This window comes from Drosophila serrata, unplaced genomic scaffold, assembly GCF_035046125.1.
Source record: "Drosophila serrata isolate PLE 108 unplaced genomic scaffold, ASM3504612v1 contig_217, whole genome shotgun sequence".
NCBI lineage: Eukaryota > Metazoa > Arthropoda > Insecta > Diptera > Drosophilidae > Drosophila > Drosophila serrata.
Window position 1 is genome coordinate 1,557,274 of NW_028257115.1, and position 18,873 is coordinate 1,576,146.

An 18,873-nucleotide genomic window follows, 5' to 3' on the forward strand; every position below is an offset into this window, starting at 1 on the left:
GGTTTGTAGAAAAATGTATATTGTTGTTTGTTACATTTTATACAACACTAAATATAACGATTTCTGATTAAATAAAATAAAAACCTTGTAAAAAAAAATATGAAATTTCCCTCCACATTAATTTTTTTTAGAGACAAAGTATTTGTTACATTTTATACAACATTAAATATAACGAATTTTAGTTAAAAAGATATACATTTTGTATAAAACATGAACATATCTGATCTATATTAATTTTTTAAGAGAAAAAGTTATTCATTACAATTCTTAAAACATGAAAACAATAGATTTTTTATTTAAAAAAAGATTTTACTTGCATAAAACATTAGAATTTCAGAAATTTCAGCTGTTGGAAATGTAAAAAAAAAGTAAAAAAAGTAAAAATAAATCAAGGAACCACAGAATTCTCCCATAACAACTATTTCTTAACCCGCAAATCGAAAAATAACTCCCTCTATAGATCCCACTTCACCCGATCTTTACCTAATCCAACCCAAACCTCATAACTATATATCTCCCCACCACACCCATTCGGCATCGGACTTTGTGGAACGCATTGCAACAGGTTCGCCAGGCATTCAAAATAAAAGCTAAACTAAAAAGTTAAAAGGAGGAAAAAGAGAAAAACATCAAGCCAAGTGAAAAAATAAAACGAGACCATAATAATTAATACCGATCGGCCGAGAGACCCACCGAACGAACCCCCAGCAGCCAAAGTGGAGAGAAGTGCGTAAGTGAAATAAAGAAAAACAGGAAATTGTTTGCAGCAAAATGTTGCGAAATATTTCATAACCATAGCCAAAGACGACAAAACTGCGGATGGGTTTTTGGTTAAAAATTTCACCCAAATACATAAAAATATTGGCTAAAAGAAAATAAGAGGGGCGTGGTTCAGTCCCAATAATCGTGCACCCTTGAAATTAGCTTGTTTTTCAATCTCTCTCTCTCTCTCTCTCTCTTGAAAAATGAAAAGGAAAATGGAAACTTTTGGCTGATTTTACCAATTTCTTGCTGGCATCTTGTGGCACAAATGTGTGGCACCGTGATAAATGCACCAAATAAGCAGCAACAGCAACAAAAATACACAGAAAACTCAAAATAAGGAAAAGTAAGAAGATACAAAAAAAAAAACCTGCAATCAAGCAAACGAAAGTGAAACAAAAGCGCCGACGAGCGAAAGAGATAGAGACAGAGAGATAGAGAGACAGGGAAAGAGACACATCGGAACTTTAAGCGAAAAACTTGCAATTTCCATTTTAAATACGCAACAACTTTCGGCTAGAGGCAGGCCGAGACCAAAAACCGAAGCCCCCAAGGAGTCCACCATCTCGCCGGGATCTCCTCCGCCTGCTCCTCCATCGCCTCCTCTCCGGCAGCTGCTCAAAAAGCTATAAAGGGAGGGGCGGTATGGTGTGGATCTTAGGACCCAGACCCAGAGTTACACAGAGAAAAAATATGAAGTGACTATAAAGTGATTGTAAAAATGTATTTTTATACCCATAGAGTGTATGATATTTAAGTCAAAAGCTCGAAATTCGATGAAGGAGTCATTTCCGACCCTATAAATTATATATATTCTTGATCAGCATCAACAGCCGAATCGATCTAGCCATCTGAGGCAATAAACATTTAAAAAAAATTTTTTTCAACATTTTTTATCACTAAAATGAAACATTTAAAAATTTGAAAAAATGTATAAAATTTTAAATATGAAAAAATGTGAAATTGAATATGCAGATTTATTAACCTAATAAAAACTAACATAGAACAGCTTTCCGAATTAAAACCAATGCATTTTTGATTAGTAATGCGTTTTTAAAGCTCTGTTTTGTAAAAAAAATATTATCTTAACAATGTAGATAATTACAATATTATATATTATTTCAGTCAGAAGCTTAAAGCACTGTGAAGGATTAATTTCCGACCCTATGTTTCAAATATATTCTTGATCAGCATCAACAGCCGAGTCGATCTAGCTATTTTTTGGGAGAAAACAAAATTTTGAAATTATTACCAAATTTTACATTGTTAAAATTGTAAAAAATTTGGCAATAAAAATAAAAAATTTTTGATTTTAAACGGAGTATGCAGGTTTATAAACATAAAAAAAAACTAACATAAGACTGCTTTCAAAATTAAAATAAGTGCTTTTTTGACTTAGTTATAAGACATTTAATTATTGATTTCTATTTAAAAATGGTCATGCCTTTTACAAAATTTTACTTTAATAATAACAATTTAATAAACACAACCTGTAAAAAAATATTACTATAAAGAGAATTAAATTTTTTTAAAACCATTAACCATATAAATTAATGTATTTATCAAGGATCCTATGAAAATATTGTTTCCACGTATCTTCTTATCTTAAAAATAAAGCTGAGTAGCAGACATTATTTTTATTTCATATGTATAAAAACTTTTAGCTAAGACAGTTAAATTTCTCTCCGTGTACCCATGAATAACAAACGACTTTGACTGGGAGTTAAGCGACTCCTCGGCGAGTTTGTTGTCTGTGGATCGTCTGGCTCTTGATTGGAGCTGCCCTCCAGAAATCGAAGGAGCAGAATGAACAGGAGAAGCTCATGAAGCTCATGGAGTTTAGGGAGCAGAGAGAAGGCAGAGCCTGGGCGGGTTTTGGCGCTCTTTTGTTGGGTATGTCATCAACATAAATTTTGCCTCGCATTCATCATAATTTTCATGCATTTAATTTGTATCATAAATTGTCTGCTTTACTCTAGGAGCCGCCAACGACTGCGACTGAGACTGCGACTGAGATTGGGATGAGTTGCGAAGGGCCCATAAATGCCGACGAGATATGAAATCTTCAATTAGTTCTGGGCGGGATTTGGCAAGCAAAAAGATTGTCAGACCCAAGCTAAACTTGATTTCCAAGTCATGGGAGAGAAGTTCATTGAACGCCTTTCTCAGGACAGTATATTTACTACCACTATTTTTTTTTTCTTTTTTTTGCCATCGCAAAAATTTTCACTTTCACTTTAAACTGGGAACAGGCGAGAGTCTGGGTCTGAGGTACTTGGAAATGGGAAATGCAGGTTCAATGGTCACGCACTTGGGGGAAACAGCAGCTTCAGCGGAATACACCAGCTAATTGACATCCCTAGCCGGTGTCTGATTACCCAGCAGATTTGCAAATGAGTCGGGCAAACATCAGTAAAAACAACTCAGAAACAGACAGGCTATACGGATGCACTTGGGAAAAATTATATATACTTATATAGTTTACTTAAAAATAATGATAGTTGAAAAATTACAGCAGATTTTTCTCTGGGTACCTTAGAATATAATGATTTTATTTATAAACCAATGGTCTTGTCAGTTAAACTGTCTGAAAATAGATCTTTAAGATCTAGGATGTATCTTATAATAATATACATTTAAATTAATCATTTCTGCATCAGAAATGTAAGTGTTCCTTTAGCTCTTGTTTATAAAAAAAAATATAAAGAAATTAGTAAAGATAGAGCTCTCTCCTATTTCTAAAAATATATAGTTTCCTAGAGCTCTACCTTGTTTAATTCTTCTAATATCCAATGAATATCCTTTATAAGATACATTTTCTTTGCGTGTACAAGGCAAATGCATTCGCCAGATACAAAGATACTCGAACGCAAGTTTTGAATGCTGTGTAATACAATGAACGATCAATAACAACAAAAGAGCCCAGACAAGTGGCCGACTGTCTGGGCCGGCAACGGTTGGCCAGGTTAAAGATCGTTAGGCGCGACAAGGGGTCAGGTAGTGGTGGCAAAGGAGATGATAATCAAGGAGTGGAGTATCTCACGGGTACACAACGAGTGCCTGCAACATCTTCGTATCTCATTTTTCTTGTTTTCACATTTTTTTTTTTATGGTTATCTTGTATTTTGGCTAGCCTCTTGACCAAATGAGCCAATAATTTCGATGGTCTCGCCATGTTGCAAATGAGTGAGTAACCATAATCATTTGGGAATTGATTGGGAAAATCCATTATGAGCCTCACTTTTGCTAATGGCTCCCTTTTTTGTTTATATGTTTTATGTTGTCGTTCCACTTCCTCACAGGAACCAGAGGATTATATAACTCAGCAACACTCATCGTCCTAAGTAAACAAATCAATTTTGTTTTTATTGACTTTTACGCAATGATTTCCTTTTATTGCCCATAAGATATCGTTGAAACATACCTGTACAAGAGGAAGAGGACGACAGACGACAGATGGGATTAGTCATTTGGCGAAAAACCAAAAACAGAAAACCAAAGCACACACAAGAAAATGCGATATGATATGCGTGGAAATGATTAAGCAATTTCCGTTGACATGCAATTTTTCCCAAATACCAGAGTAGAAGAGAGTGAGAGTGCGGCGATAGCGAAATATTGTATGTGCAATTGCAGTCAGTCAGTCATAAATCAAGTTTTGCTCAATTGAGGCTTATGTTCGGTTTATGGCGACAGATTGCGGCGTCGACTAACCAAATGCATTAATAATGGTCGGGAATGTGGCGAAAGGTAGAGTAATGGAGAGTTTTTGCTCCATTTTAAACTGTATTTATCTTGTTTATATTCAGAGAAGAAATAGTTTCAAATCATTGAACAGTTTCGGTTAATTACGGTTCGGTGATTATATACTCTTTTAGTCTGAAATACTGGGTTAAGAAAGTGCCAGCACACATTTAATGGGGAAGTTATATTCTTTATCCTCTGAGTATTTTTAATGATTATTTATTTTATTATACTATAAACTCCTTATTCTCCGAAGAGTATTATTTAAAATCACATTAAAAGGAAATTAGTGTGTTATACACAGGTAAATAGCATTGATATCTTCAACCCTTTGTCTTAAGATTTAGGATCATTTATCTTCTCTAAAATACGGTTATTATCATTAGGGTTAATTAAAGTAAAATAATTTGATTCAATATATCAAACTGATTTTGTAATTTGTTTAAATATATAAACAAGGGTTCGAAGTTTCTAGTATATATTTCAATAAATTATTAAAAATGTTTGTTGTATAACTAAAAGATGTAGTAAGTGATAAGAAGTACAGATAGGCGAATCTTTTATTTATTTTATAAATTTAAAAGAATTTCTTTAGAATAAATTATAGGATCGAATCGAAAGTTGATTTCAACAAAACTTGAAATATTCGAATTTTTTAAATCGATATTTTAATATGACAATTTTTACAACAAATCATAGTTTAAAAAACGCATAACTAAGTCAAAAATGCATACATTTTAATTCGGAAAGCAGTCCTATGTTAGTTTTTATTAGATCAATAAATCTCCATACTCAGTTTAAAATGAAAAATTTGAAAAATTTTTTCCAATTTTTTTTACAAATTTAAAGATGAAAAATGTAAAAAAAAAATTCCAAAAATTTTTGTCCGTTTGAGATAGCTAGATCGATTTGGATTTTGATGCTGATCAAGAATATATATGAAACATAGGGTCGGAAATGATTCCTTCACCTAATTACAAGCATCTGACTGAAAACTATAATAGCCTGAAATTGTATAAAAATGAAATACTTGTTCAGTATTTATTTCAAAAAATCTCCTTTAATAATAATGCCATCATAATCTTCTTTACAAAATTAAAATTCTAAAAAGCAAAAGGCTTATATTTTCGTAATTATTTCCAGTATCTATCCTTTAAAATCTTCAAGAGGTTCCCACACCAATTAACCCCAAACTAACCAGCTTGCAGCTCTTCCTGGATGCGATTCCTTTTTTATTTGTGTTTTTCCCACACCTCGAATGATGTCTCAACTCAATGTAATTCTCAGGGAAATGAAGAGAAAAATCCCTCAATCACCTGGCTCCTACGCCTATTGGTTCCACCCCCAAAAAAACAACAACGTCTTCGACACCTGCCGTCGACCTATGGCGCAATCTTTTTCCACAGATTGATGGATGGGACAGTGTCAGGTAGAGTTGGGGGATACAATATCCACCAGATACTTTCTGCCACACTGGTGTGAATTTATTTTATGTTCAAGATATCTCTTTGAGGTCGTCTTTAAAAGCCCCGACTTGACGCAAAGCCAAGTTCAATGGACGTCAGAGTCAGAGCTGCCAAGAAAAGGGTCTCCTTTTATGCTTCTCCATTTTTATGGACAGTTAAACAATTATATTTGGTATTTACAGCCGGCTATACGAAATATGAGATGTACGAGATGTAAAAGATGATGCAATGCGGCAATCGACCAGTTTTGATGGAGGATGGGATGGAGTTGGATGAGGAGGAGAAGCTGCATCGAATGCAAGGAGCAAAACCAGCGACAATCTGCCAAGTGGCACTTTCGTTTTTCATTTTAGCTTTCGCAACGGCCGTCAGTCAACATTTTGTTTAAAAAGAAAACACTTTTGTGGTCACGTAACGCAACTCCCAACCAACTGACCATTAAGAAATTCTTTGGATATCGGTTTGCTTGGGTGCCTTGGGTAACTAAAAAAAAAAAAACTGCACCCACTCTGGAAAACCCAATTGAGCCGCCACGCCTCGTCGGCATAAATCACAAGTGAAATGTGCAACGCCATTTAATAGTGTGTGCATAAATTTAATCAGGCGTTTTATATCAGCAACCCGACTAGAAAACTATAGGACCTAAATATAGACCTCCTTCAGACATCTCGGATCCGTTCGTCATGCCAGATTCCATCTAAATGAATAGTGACTCCCGCCCCGCATCGACAGCACGTCCAGATCTCAAGTTATGATGGTATATCCATACATTGTTGAGGGGAAAAAACAAAAAGATACTCTATCTATGAGGTATATAAGACTGATTTGTGGATATTTCTAGCTTTGACTACATAAAAAATAGGTTTATTTGCGTGGTTTCTTAGGTTTTGACATAAGTTTTGTTAGAGTAATGATCTCTAGGTTTTATATGTAATAAAAAATACACTTAAAGTTTGCTTTTATTTAAATTCCATATATTTTCTAGATCTTTTTAGATATTATTTCCCAGCTGATTTCATTATTTTAATATTCCCTAAAAATCCTTAAGTCAAAGACAGAGCATTCACTATTCATTTACTCCCAAAGCTATACCCTCACCCATTTTAATTCCCTTAAACTTTAGCTCAAGTCTCGCAGAACATACGCATCGATACAAAATACGATAGCAAAGTACGTTTGAATATTCCAATAAAATAAAAAAGAAGCCAACACCCAACTATGCAGCTGCTTCTCACCTTATGGTTTTTTATTTTAATTTTTTTATGGCCCCAACTCATGTATTTTTATGAAATCTAGCCTTTTGTAGGTGCGCTGCTCTATGTTATTGTTACTCCTCCTGGTCTCTTGGTTTTCATTTTTAATTTGGTAAAATGATCACGTGCCATGATTTCTTGTTTGCTTTTAGACAAAGTTGTGAAGAAAAAAATATACGGAGGGGAGGAATGCCATAGACTGGCACGTTCCGGGTTAAACGCAGCTCGAGAAATCTCTGTTATGCTAATCCTATGACGGACCCTAATCCGCCTCGACAACATGCATCCTATATAGAAATATATACACATATATAGGTGACTGCAATCCAAAGCCAATCCTTGATGTCTGACTCAAAGGTGTGCCATTTGCAGTGGTTGCCAATTAATTGCCAACTTATATGCAAATATCATAATAACCATTCTTCCATTCCAAATTACATGGCTTGTATATTCCAGGCCGCTCAAAAATGCAAATTCAATTTGGTTTTCAGTACTCTAAGGAATAACAAAAAATAGAAAAAAACAAGGCGCGAAACAATTTTACAGCCCACGCAGTAAAAATAACGTGTTTGCATGTGAACTTGAATGAAATGCCAAGCTTGAATTGGGTTACAGACAATTGCCTGGCCGTAATTATACCAAAAAAACAAAAAACAACAACCCACGAAGATTGAAACCAATCTTATGTCCCCATATGCCAACAGATGGATTGATTGCTCAGGTAAAGGTAAATATACAGAGAGATGGCGTTAATAACCTGAAAAATTAAAGGGGAGAAACCTCGCCGAAGGAAGAAAAGAAACCAAAACACAACTGTCAAAATGTTGCTTTAAAGTGGAACAAGAAAGCAAAACAGATTTCTCTAAAAAACATAACTATTAAACCTAATAAAATTTAACTCTTCAAAAATACCTTTAGAATCTCCAAGTTCCGCTGTGAAACTAAGTCAAAGAAAATCGATCAAGTATCAATTAGCTAAGCTAACAAAACACCATAGATCATTTATCATAATCAACCCAAAACAAACAGAAATCTATTTCAGTTTCTAAGCCATTAAGTTGTCTTTACTCCAAAAATTATCTCGTCTAAAATGAAGAGCTCTTAAAAATCTACAAAAAATCAAAATTCGTTGAAAAAACAGCCCTGAAATTAGCGTTCTTTAATCAAATTTGATACAAAAGGGGTATGCTAATTTGTATCAATTTTGAGGTCGACCGCAGAATGAAGAAAGAGACTCTACTTCTTTTTTTGTAGTATAATTTTTCCATTTTACAGGCATGCCAAATCAATCAAAGCCAAGCAGTCGCACATGGAGCAAAACAATCAAAACATTATCGCAAAAAAAACAGCAAACAAAAAAATACAAAAAGAAAGATTAATGAACAGAAATGTACATTAAATTGGTTGGCCCCAACGCACATGGACTTTCACTTTCTATCAGGCAGCAAAGGAAAAGCTATGGTGTTAGGGCTCAGTCAATTTATCGCTGGGAAAAACTAACCAACCCAGAAACAAAAGTAGTATCTACTATCTGAGAAAAACTATCTGACCCATTAAGCCGCCAATGGGAACTAATGCACGCAATGCAAAACGCATTGAGATATGATACATAGTTCGTTGTCCCTGGCAATTGTTTTAATTGGATTGTTTATTGGAAAACTTGGGGGGTTCCATTCCATTCCGTTGCCAGCGGGTTGGCCTATCTTTCTTTTTGTCCTGACCTCGTTGTTGTCCGCGAAATTGAGTCAACCCATATTGCCCACTTTTAATGACCTACTTTGGATGTTTTTCACCGCCAAACATACGCTCTTTTTCAGGGTCACAGCACAATCTAAAAGTGTTTGTATAAATATATATTAATTTTTGCAACACTTCCTTCATGGCCTTCGATATAGCCACTGATGATGTCGTCAGATCTATGGATTATTTTAGGTATGCCATTTGCTCTATCCATTCTATATGCTTCCATCTGTCTGCCTGATAAATTAATGTCTAGCTGGGAATTCTACACATTTATTTAGAGACAATTCTTTTTAAAAACGTTTCTGTATTTGCAGGCATTTTAATATATATATTTTGGGAAAAGGAAATAGAAAATATTATTCAACAAAAACAAATAAAGTTTCCTTCATAAGACTAAAATAAAGCTAATTAAAGATTTAAAATACGTATAAACTTCTTTTTATATTGATTTGAGAGTTTACTGAAATTTTAATATAGCAAATATAATTTATTTATAAATTTTAATTGCCAGAAAAGAGCATTGAACTGCTTAAGAGCTTGTCCCCAAAATTTATATTTAATAACAGCGCGAATTTTTACAGACTCCATTAATCTTTGAAAAATGTCTCATTATCCTCACAAAACTCGATCGTTTTCTCTGTCTTGACCAGACAATTTTTCATATTTTAACGAGGCAAAAAGTACATGGCATATCGTAAGGAGACCCTGATATTATATAGCTATCAAAGAATATACAGCACAACCGACAATCTGTCACAATTTATTTTAACACTTGCTCCCCCATGTCGTTACTCTGTCGCACAAAAAACAAATTGTATTTTGGCAATTGTTTTTTTTCTTATTTTTTTCTCTGGGGCTTTTCTTTTCGGAAAACATTTTGGTGACGGAAGTGCGCGTGTCGCGACGACGCCATTTAAGCCAAAAAAATGGGGAATATGGCCCGAAATAATGTGTATTTAACGATTCGAAAATAAAACAGCATTAATATTTCATCAACGATTTGAACGCGCAAATCTGTGACGCCCTCGAGTCGCGTATTTGGCAAAGGTTTGTATCGAAACCTGACTGGAATACTCGATCAAGTCGCCGCTTAATTTCCCTATATAGAAATCACAATATCGCGGCAAACAGTAGCAGATATATACGAGTACATGTAGCTATATATATATGGAGAATACAGGAGGAATATAGAAACCAGCCGGCCATCAACTAAACGGCCCATGGCCTGCATAAACAATTTGACGTCAATTCGCTTGGAAAGAGAACAGAATAATATATATATGGGAGACTTAGGAATCAACCGAAATCAAAATATAAAGCTAATGATTTTATTTTCATTTATCTAGTTCTCGTTCCTTTCCACAAATAAATCAAAAAGGCAATTTGTTTGCTCATAGTCTAGTCAGAAAATAAACGACTTAAACTAACTCTTCAGGGCATCGAAATGCACTCACCAAGTGGACAACCCTTAACAAGAATGACTCAACCAGACCAACCACCAAATTGAGCCAAAAGGGCGGTTTATTTTTGCCAAAACAAAGGCAAGAAAAAAAAAATATTATTTTGTTGGCCAAGTTGCCAAGTTGAAAAGAGGCAACATTGAAAATAAATATGCAAAGAGCGATAATATTTAGCCGGTGACCCTTAAAAAGCAATATTTGACATTTGTGCTCAAAAGATACATTTCACGAATGCGGCAAAACAAGGCAAGCAAACAAAAGGAAAAATGTAATAGAAAGGAATGCAGGAAAATGGAAAAATACCCTATTAGATGAATAGAAATATTATAAATATATACGGAGATATTAAAAAAAATAAACTAGAATTTAACTTAGAAATCAGTTTAAAACTTATTTAAAAATTAAAAAGTATAAAAGAAACACAACTAATTCTGATTTCTCCTTTTAGAAATTCAAAACCTGGACAAATTGAAACACACACAACACCCACTTCATTTTGTACAACAAAAACTCCCATAAAAATCAACACATCTTCAGAGTTTTTGACATTTCTAGATCTACAAGAATGATATAGTATTCTCTCTATTCGAACATCATCATCAACCGCAGGGTAAAACCAAAAACTGACATGAGAAATGATGTAGTGCATTGAGATTCATTCATTCATATTAGGCCAACGAATGAGTTTAGTTCGAATACATATATCTTATTTTTTTGGGGAGGCCTTAATTGCCAACGAACTGATCCAATTTTAGAGGAAAACTATTGGAAAAACAAAACGCACACGATGGCGATCATTTCAGAAGATAGATACAAGTTCCTAGCACATCGAGTAGATACAGATTTGGTTCAGAAACTGAATCATGACTGGGGGCCACACCTCTCCTCCACCTCAGCTGATGTAATAGTTGTATATACCAGGTACCCAACGGATGTGCTGAAATGTTTTATAAACAATCAAGGAAATGGCAAGGAGAATAAATTAGTAAAATAATGATAGTACCAGGGATTATTTAATATTATTTTAATTAAGAAAATGTAAATGGTATTCTTTACATTAAATTCTGATATCCTTTAGAAAAGTTCCTATAGATTTTTAACTCCATTATACAATATATATTTAAATATATTATTTAAATCCTTTTTATACATGTAAAATCATAATAAAATAAGTACCTAGCATCGCTTAAATTTTCTCTTTGTTCAGTTTACTTTGTACTTACACTTATAGCGCGTACTGTCAAACATTTAGGTGCCGAGCTTTATCATTCCAGAACAGAAAGTTAGCCGCTTCTCTGGGCCGATTTCTTGCGTTTCTTTTCGATGGTTTCGAGTTGCGGGAATCGTGGAATAACCACGTTTGTTTAGGCCGCTCACGTTGTCACAGAAACACAGCGGGCAACAAGGGGTTAACACGAATAGGGGAGTGGGGTTTGATGTCTAAGTAAACCGAGGGCCAAAGTATGTTAGAAAGTAAAACGCGCGAAAACAAAATGTCACTATTGATTACTAGAAAAGCACACACACTCTACACACTCTACACACACTCGCGTGAAAAACCGGCGAAGTTAACCGGAGTCTCAGTCTTGTATTTGTTGTGACAGGCTCGCCTGTCTGCACTTGTTGTTGCTGTTGTATCTGTGTTGACAATCCAATTAGCAAGTTAAGATAATGCCATATACCCCGTAAGTTATTCCAAGTATATGGCCAAATGCCCGAAGATATGTATGTATAACGTTTAAACCCACATAGAAATTGCTAAAATATCTTTTGGGGGACAATATATAATTTCGTTTAGAATTTTGGCAAGAAACGCGTGGAAATGCCACCAAAGACCGCTATGGAAAGGCGGAAAAACGCGACCGGAAAACGCGACGCGATACGCGATACGAACGGGAACACAACCAAAGCAGAACTGAATGGCCAGCGGCGGAATCAATGGCCAACACATTCTAGCAAAGACCCCTCCTGAGAACAAGAGCTTTCCTCTCACTCGGAAAAGTCGGGAAGAATCGGAAAAATGCCTATGCTATTTTTGCCCACGCCGGAAAACAACTCAAAGAGCCAGACGAAGAAACGTTTGGCTGAACTGAGTGTTTTGTTTACATTCATTTTTTGTTTTTTTTTTTCACTGAAGGCGCTCCGGCGTCCAGCGAATGAAAGTGAAATTCGAAGTAGACTGGGGAAATGGAGGAGAAAAGCTGTCTGAATTATAAAGGGAAGGCTAGTAAAAATCCTTATAGATCAAATAAAAATCAGTTGAAATTGTGCGCATTTAATTGTGTCGATTTAAAGTTCAAAAGTATTGAATTTTTGTGCATTTTTTTGACAATGTTAACGACTATAAAAAATGTTGAAAAATTGGTCAAAAATTACCAAATTTATATCCTCAATATTTTATTATAAATTAATTAAGATTTCATTAATGACTTTTCATAATCACTTGGCCATTTTATGGCTTAATATTTTTTTGGAAATCTGTATTTTTTAGTAATATATGAAAATTTGTTAAACAAATTTTCAAAAACAAATAACTAAGCAAAAAATCCATTAATTTTAATTCGGAAAGCTGTTCTATATATTCAATAATACATATTAGTGATAAAAAAAATTTGGAAAAAATTAAAAAAATTTGTTTAGTGCCTGAGATGGCTAGATCGATTTGGCCTTTGATGCTGATCACGAATATATATGAATTATAGGGTCGGAAATGACTCCTTCACTGAGTTTTAAGCTTCTGACTGAAATTATATACATATTATATTTATAATCATTTTTAAGACAATTTTTTGTACTAGCCAAATCTTAAGAAACTCATAACTAAGCCAAAAATGAATTTATTTTAATTCAGAGAGCTGTTCTTTGTTAGTTTTTGTTAGATTAACAAATCTGCATACTCCATTTAACATTTAAAATAACTAAAATTTTCATCAATTTTTCAAAAATTTGAATAATACATTTTAGTAGCATAAAATATTGAAAAAAATTTGAATAAAATTTTTACCGCCTTAGAGGTCTAAATCGATTCGGCTAGTGACGCTGATCAAGAATATATATGATTTATAGGGTCGAAAATGACTCCTTCGCAGCATTTCATGCTTCTGACTAAAATTATAATACCCTTCAAGGGTATAAAACTATATTTTAATGCCACATATTTGTATTAATTTTTTAATATTTTATCAGTAGTAAAATAAATCAACAAATGGTATAAAAGTTCAAAATCTTTCCACCAGAACCTTAAAGACTCCAAAATAATAACTGTACCCTACGTGCAACTTTGTAAATTGACTTGTAACGGTAAAACATCTTTTGACGCGCACATAAACTCACCTTCAAAATACAGCTGGGAATTCCTCCAACTCCTGCCAGTAAACAACAGCTGTTTTTGGGTCTCCTGACTCCTCCAAAATGAATCCTCCTTTGCAGATAAAACTATATTCATATTTTGTCGTTTTTATACACGAAACGCGTTGACTTTTATTTACACGTGACAAACACACGCACACGCACTGCCGAACACAAATACACACGAACGCACAAATAAACAGTTGCATTTGCCGGTTTTGGGGAGCATGTTTTGTTGTTGTTATTGCCGCCGCCAAATAAAATATGGAAATTAAGAATCAAAGCAGATCACTTACCTGTTTCCAATAGCTGAATCTTCTTCCTCTCTTTTAATCGAACCTGAGTAAACTTACTAATTGGCGTTTAACTTAATTATTTATTGGTATCACACAAAGATTTATTTACGCGCCGCGCTTTTTTTTTTGCCCTGCAAAAACTCAGGGTTTTGTGAGAAAATGCATTGAAGCGAGAAGACGGCGGCGACTAAGCACTATACACATAGAAAAGACACAAACGCGCCAGCGAAATTCACTTTAATTATCGTTTTTTTAATTGCTTGACAGAAACTAAAATTTGGCATTTGTTTTATTTACAATCTTATTGGTCACGAGTGTGCCCTTGGCTGCCACAAATACCTTACCTCCGGCAATACGGCTTGGCATAATACAGATAAGTATAATTGGTCACACTGCAACAGCTGGTTCTGCAAGTGTTGGAAAACGTCACTTCACCAAAACACATTTTGGTTGCAGTTCAACATTTTGGTTTAAATTAAATTAAGAAAACCGTTGTTTTCATTTGATATATACTGCAAAGAGTCTTTTGAAATGGCTCGAACCGAGTTGGAGAAAAAGGCTAAGCGCCAAGGAAAGAAACGCAAGCACGAGGCGACTGGAGATGCTGAACATGCGGCCAGTGACGACGAAGTGGCCACCAAATCTTTGATCCTAGAGCCACAGGGAGAGCCATCGGCAAATGGTAGGTACAGCTTTCCCCGTAGACTGGAATAATATATCACATAAACTTAATGTAGATAAAGCAACCAAACGGCGACAGCAGGAGGACGACATCCAGACAAACAAGAAACACAGCAAAAAGTCTGCTTCAGAGGAGCACGTTGCTAAAAATGGTGGCGAGAAATCTCCCAAGCAAAAGTCCCACAAGAGAAAACAAGCCCAGGCCGAGACCACAACAGTCCTGGAAAAGCGCAGCAAGCAGGATACCAACTCGGACGATGATGACAACGAGGAGGAAACGCAACCGACTGAAGCCCAACTCCGTGAAGCTGCACGTCCGGAGAACGCCAATGCTGTGGTCACAGTGCGCCAAAAAAAGAAGCAAAAGCACCAGCAGCGTCTTGAAGCCCAACGTAGCCAGAATTCCAACAAGGAGGCCAAAATCAACAAGGAATACCTTGTGAAATGGAAAGAGTCCCGGGATGAGTGGAAATTCATCAAGCTCCGCCAGATCTCCATCCAGCAGACGGCCTTCGATGAGGACAAACTAGAATCAGAGCTGTGGCCGTTAGCTCTCGAGTATTTGGCCAGCTCCCAGGGGGCAGCGCGGGCCAAGATCAGCAAATTAGCCGAGGAGGTGATTCAGGAACTTGACAAAAAGGGTGAGAAGCTGGAGGACGAGACAGAGCGCCAGAAGCTGATCGAGTCCACGCGGTACCAGCGGGCGCGTGATATGCTCCAAAGCTTCGACTAGAGTTATCTGTTATTGTTAAGGTATTTTCTAGAATTTAAATGAAAACCGTAGTTTTTTTTTACATTAACATACAAACAACAAAAAGTTTTTGTATATTAAGAGCGAAGTTTAATAGTTCAATTTAATTTTTACCATGTTTCACAGATTTATTACCCTTGACGGTCTTTACGAAAGAATTATGTATAATTGTTTTAATTTTTATAATCCTTTTGATCTGTAAAAAATATATAATATAAAGTTTGCAGTTATAGATATTCACAAATGAAATACTGCTTTTTTAAACAGTTACTATCATTCAACTTTATCCATTTAGGATTCCTGAAATCATCGCAGTGTTCAGCTCGTTCACTATTGCTGGGTTCTCCGGATGCCCACAACTTAGTTGCCACTGACTTCTGACTTGGAAGCCAAACATGTTTCCCCAGTTTCATTAAGTCGTTCCCTGAGGTCCAGAATATAATCTTAGACTAATGTATTACCTCTTCAAAAGTTAGAGAAAATGATATTATAAAAGAAAACTATAATCTTGTTGGGGACGTAAGATTACTCTATTAGTCTATTGTTTAAAACGGTAGTAACGTCATCGCACATAATGCCTGTTCTTCTTTTAAAGGTCACCTATTAACTATACTTATAAATATTTACAGGTCCACATAGGCCAACAGCTTGTCCAGGTGATCCACTCGCTGTTGGAGCAGCTGCTGCTCCTCCTCCTTGAGCTTTAACTTGTCCAGTTGCTCTGCTTTAAGAAGGAAATGCTGCAGGAAAAGGCGAACACTCTGTTTAAACTGCTGCAGCTTCGTATTCTTGGCCACACGTTCGAATGTCTGATAAATTTCTCGTTCATCCGGTGCCAAAAGCAGTCGCACCATTACCTCCTTCATGAAGAAGAAACTCATTTTGTCCAGCTGCATAAAGTCCACCACTTTCAGTACGGAGAGCTGCAATCCTGCCGATAGGATTAATTGCTGAAGAAAGCTGGCCAGATTGCGAATTTGTGGCTTCGATAGCGATTCGATGTCATTGATGCGATCCCAGCTGGCAAACTGAAAGGCTAGCTGATATTTTCGATTAAACTGGCAGAACTTTAGAGCCAGATGGGCGTAATAAGGATTGGCACGTTTCTCGTTCAGGGCACAATGGATGATGACATAGGCCACCGCTCGCTGATCCTTCAGTGCCAAATGCAGTATCTTCTCAAAGGCATCAACATAATCCGCGGCACTCATTATGATGCAAAAGATATTCTTTCGCTCAGCAGTATTCATCTGCTGCTTTTTGGCCAATTCCAATAGTTTGTCCGCAAAGCCTGCGTTCGAAGTCTTGGAGGAGTTTGTATCTTGCTTTTGTTTGGCAGAACCCATTTCGTTGAGGTTTCCCGTCCAAGCGGAGCCAACAATCCACCACTTGCCGACCTTATCGGCACGCAGGAGATCCTCCAGGGTTATATTCAAGGTAACTACATACCGATCGTTCTTCAACATGGCTTTCAAGCGTTTGCGCAGATTCTCCGCCAGCTCTGGATCATATTGGGGTAACTTCTGCATATTGTTGTTCTTAACAGCATTTAGGATATCAACCATGAAACGCAGGCGGGGATTCTCCTTGAGTTCCAAGGGAGCGGCAGCAATTTGAGCTTGAACTCGCTGCATCATGGTCTTGAAGGCCAATGGATCGTCCTTACGCAAGCGGAAACCAATGGTTTGCAATATCAATAGCAGGCACTCCACACTCTTCTCGCAAAGCTCATCCGATAATCTGCCAATTAGTTCCATCAGCAAACTCAGTTCAAATATCTTGAACATGTACATGTAGCAGAGGATTAAGATAAGGTTATTCAGCTGCTTGTCCTCCACTTCCAAATTGGCAATATTCTTCACATGACCATCAAAGAGCTCCACAAAAGTCTGCAAGAAGTGTGCACCAATTTCGCTTCCTATTTGGGCATGAAGATAGGCCAATAGAACCATATGTTCTTGTACCATACGCTCGTTAGATCGCGTGGAGCCCAATAGAGCCTCTTGAAGCAGCTTTGTCAGCGTGTCATTCATGTTGTACCGCGAATTCTTCATATATAGAGCCTCTATGCCAGCTGCAATCTTATGGAGATTCGCCTCGGACAGACGATTGAGCAGACCCTTGCACTGTTTCTGGAGGCGGGCCAGAATCTCGGCTTGCTTTTCACTTGATCCCGCGCTGGCAGCTAACAGAGCTCGCTGATGAGGTGGTATATACTTTTGGCCCGTGGCAGAGGCCTCCTGCTCAACAGGATCGGGCAGGATGTTGCCCTCAGCATCACGTTTGCGACCGTAGATGTCTTCTTTGACTGTAAATTGAAAGGTGAGATTAGAGAGTTTGTTATGTGTTGAAAATAACAATACCTTTGGGTTGTTCCTCCTCCTGTTCGGATTCCTCCTCGCGTTGTTCTTCATCGCCGCTTAGGTCCTCATCCTCCTCATCATCGTCTTGGGAAGCCTCGCTATCATCGTCGGGAAGATCACCCGCTAAGTCACCATCCTGCTCCCCATCATCTTCGCTCCACATGCCCGCCTCCTCCTTTTCCTGATCCTCCTTCAGCCGCCGCTTCCGCTCCTGTTTCTCCTCCCACTTTTGCTTCTCCTCCTCGTCGTCCAGGACAAAGTCCAAGAGGTAATCCAGCCCGTCATTGAACATTTTCCTCACCAAACGATTCTTGTCCTTGCTTTTGTTGAGCTTCAGCTTCTTCTCCAGCTTAGAGATCTCCCGATCCTCCTCCTCGTTCTCCAGGCGCAGTTGCTTTATTCGTTGCTTCTTGGATTTGCCCTCCAGCTCCTTCTGCTGGCGTAGCTCCTTCTTCCTGACCTCCGCTTCATCCTGTCTGGGTATGGCGCCACCCTTGATCTTTACCTTCTTTCCCAGCGGTTCATAGATCTCAACCTTTGCCTTTTTGGGCATCAGTGCGTCCACCTCTTCATCGCTGAAGTCCGAGGCTATGGATTCGTCATCATCGGATCCTATTTCCCCGGATAAAAGCTGTTCCTTGGGTATATCTTCGGGATTTATTTTCGGCTTTTTAGTCTTTTTCTTCTTCTTGTTTTTGCCTTGTAGGGACTGCGCTGCCAGCGCCTCGGCCGCCGCTACCACGCGCTGTGTTCCATTACTTTTGCCGCCGTGGTAAAGACGTTTATTGTTCCTTTTTCGCTTCGGTTTTCAGTTTCCTTTGTTCCTTGCGTGTTAAAGGCTTTTTATGAGCCTCTTTTTTCTTTATTTTAGTCATTTTTGAGCGGATACGAAAGATTTCATTTAATTTTAAGAATTGTTGTCGTAGTCTAAATCAGCTGTTCGCGGTTAAGACAAGTGTTGGTCAACTCCACGTGCAAGTGTTTCATGGGCTTCCTGAAAAATATC

General features: G+C 36.9%; 3 protein-coding genes across 7 annotated transcripts in view; 1 reads left to right on the top strand and 2 right to left on the bottom strand.

Annotated features, from left to right (window-relative positions):
- Svil (Supervillin) overlaps window positions 1–14,420 on the bottom strand; it is a 154,316-nt gene extending 139,896 nt beyond the window's left edge. For 2 of the 5 annotated variants that reach the window (XM_086829593.1, XM_086829584.1), the window contains exon 1: window positions 14,073–14,420. The gene's annotated coding sequence lies outside the window, so the exon portion shown is untranslated. The remainder of the gene's footprint in view (window positions 1–14,072) is intronic. The other 3 variants (XM_086829597.1, XM_086829588.1, XM_086829595.1) reach the window with 2 other exon arrangements.
- A 41-nt stretch (window positions 14,421–14,461) lies between these two features.
- On the top strand, window positions 14,462–15,753 carry LOC110188847 (uncharacterized). Its single transcript, XM_086829611.1, has 2 exons — window positions 14,462–14,751; window positions 14,801–15,753. The coding sequence occupies exons 1-2, from the start codon at window positions 14,604–14,606 to the stop codon at window positions 15,484–15,486; spliced, it is 834 nt and encodes a 277-aa protein (XP_086685737.1). The 5' UTR covers window positions 14,462–14,603; the 3' UTR covers window positions 15,487–15,753.
- Window positions 15,754–16,015: 262 nt separating this feature from the next.
- On the bottom strand, window positions 16,016–18,872 carry LOC110188842 (nucleolar MIF4G domain-containing protein 1 homolog). The gene is given in 3 exon segments (XM_020958744.2): window positions 16,016–17,812; window positions 17,868–18,654; window positions 18,656–18,872. Coding segments are annotated over 3 exon segments (2,559 nt in total). The 5' UTR covers window positions 18,743–18,872; the 3' UTR covers window positions 16,016–16,127.
- Window position 18,873: the final 1 nt, after the last annotated feature.

Bases quoted from the DNA above. Each gene is read 5' to 3' on its own strand.
- LOC110188847 (XM_086829611.1), top strand. From the start codon at position 14,604: ATGGCTCGAACCGAGTTGGAGAAAAAGGCTAAGCGCCAAGGAAAGAAA. The intron at 14,752-14,800 runs ATGGTAGGTACA...TATCACATAAAC, and splicing joins ACAGGGAGAGCCATCGGCAA to TTAATGTAGATAAAGCAACC.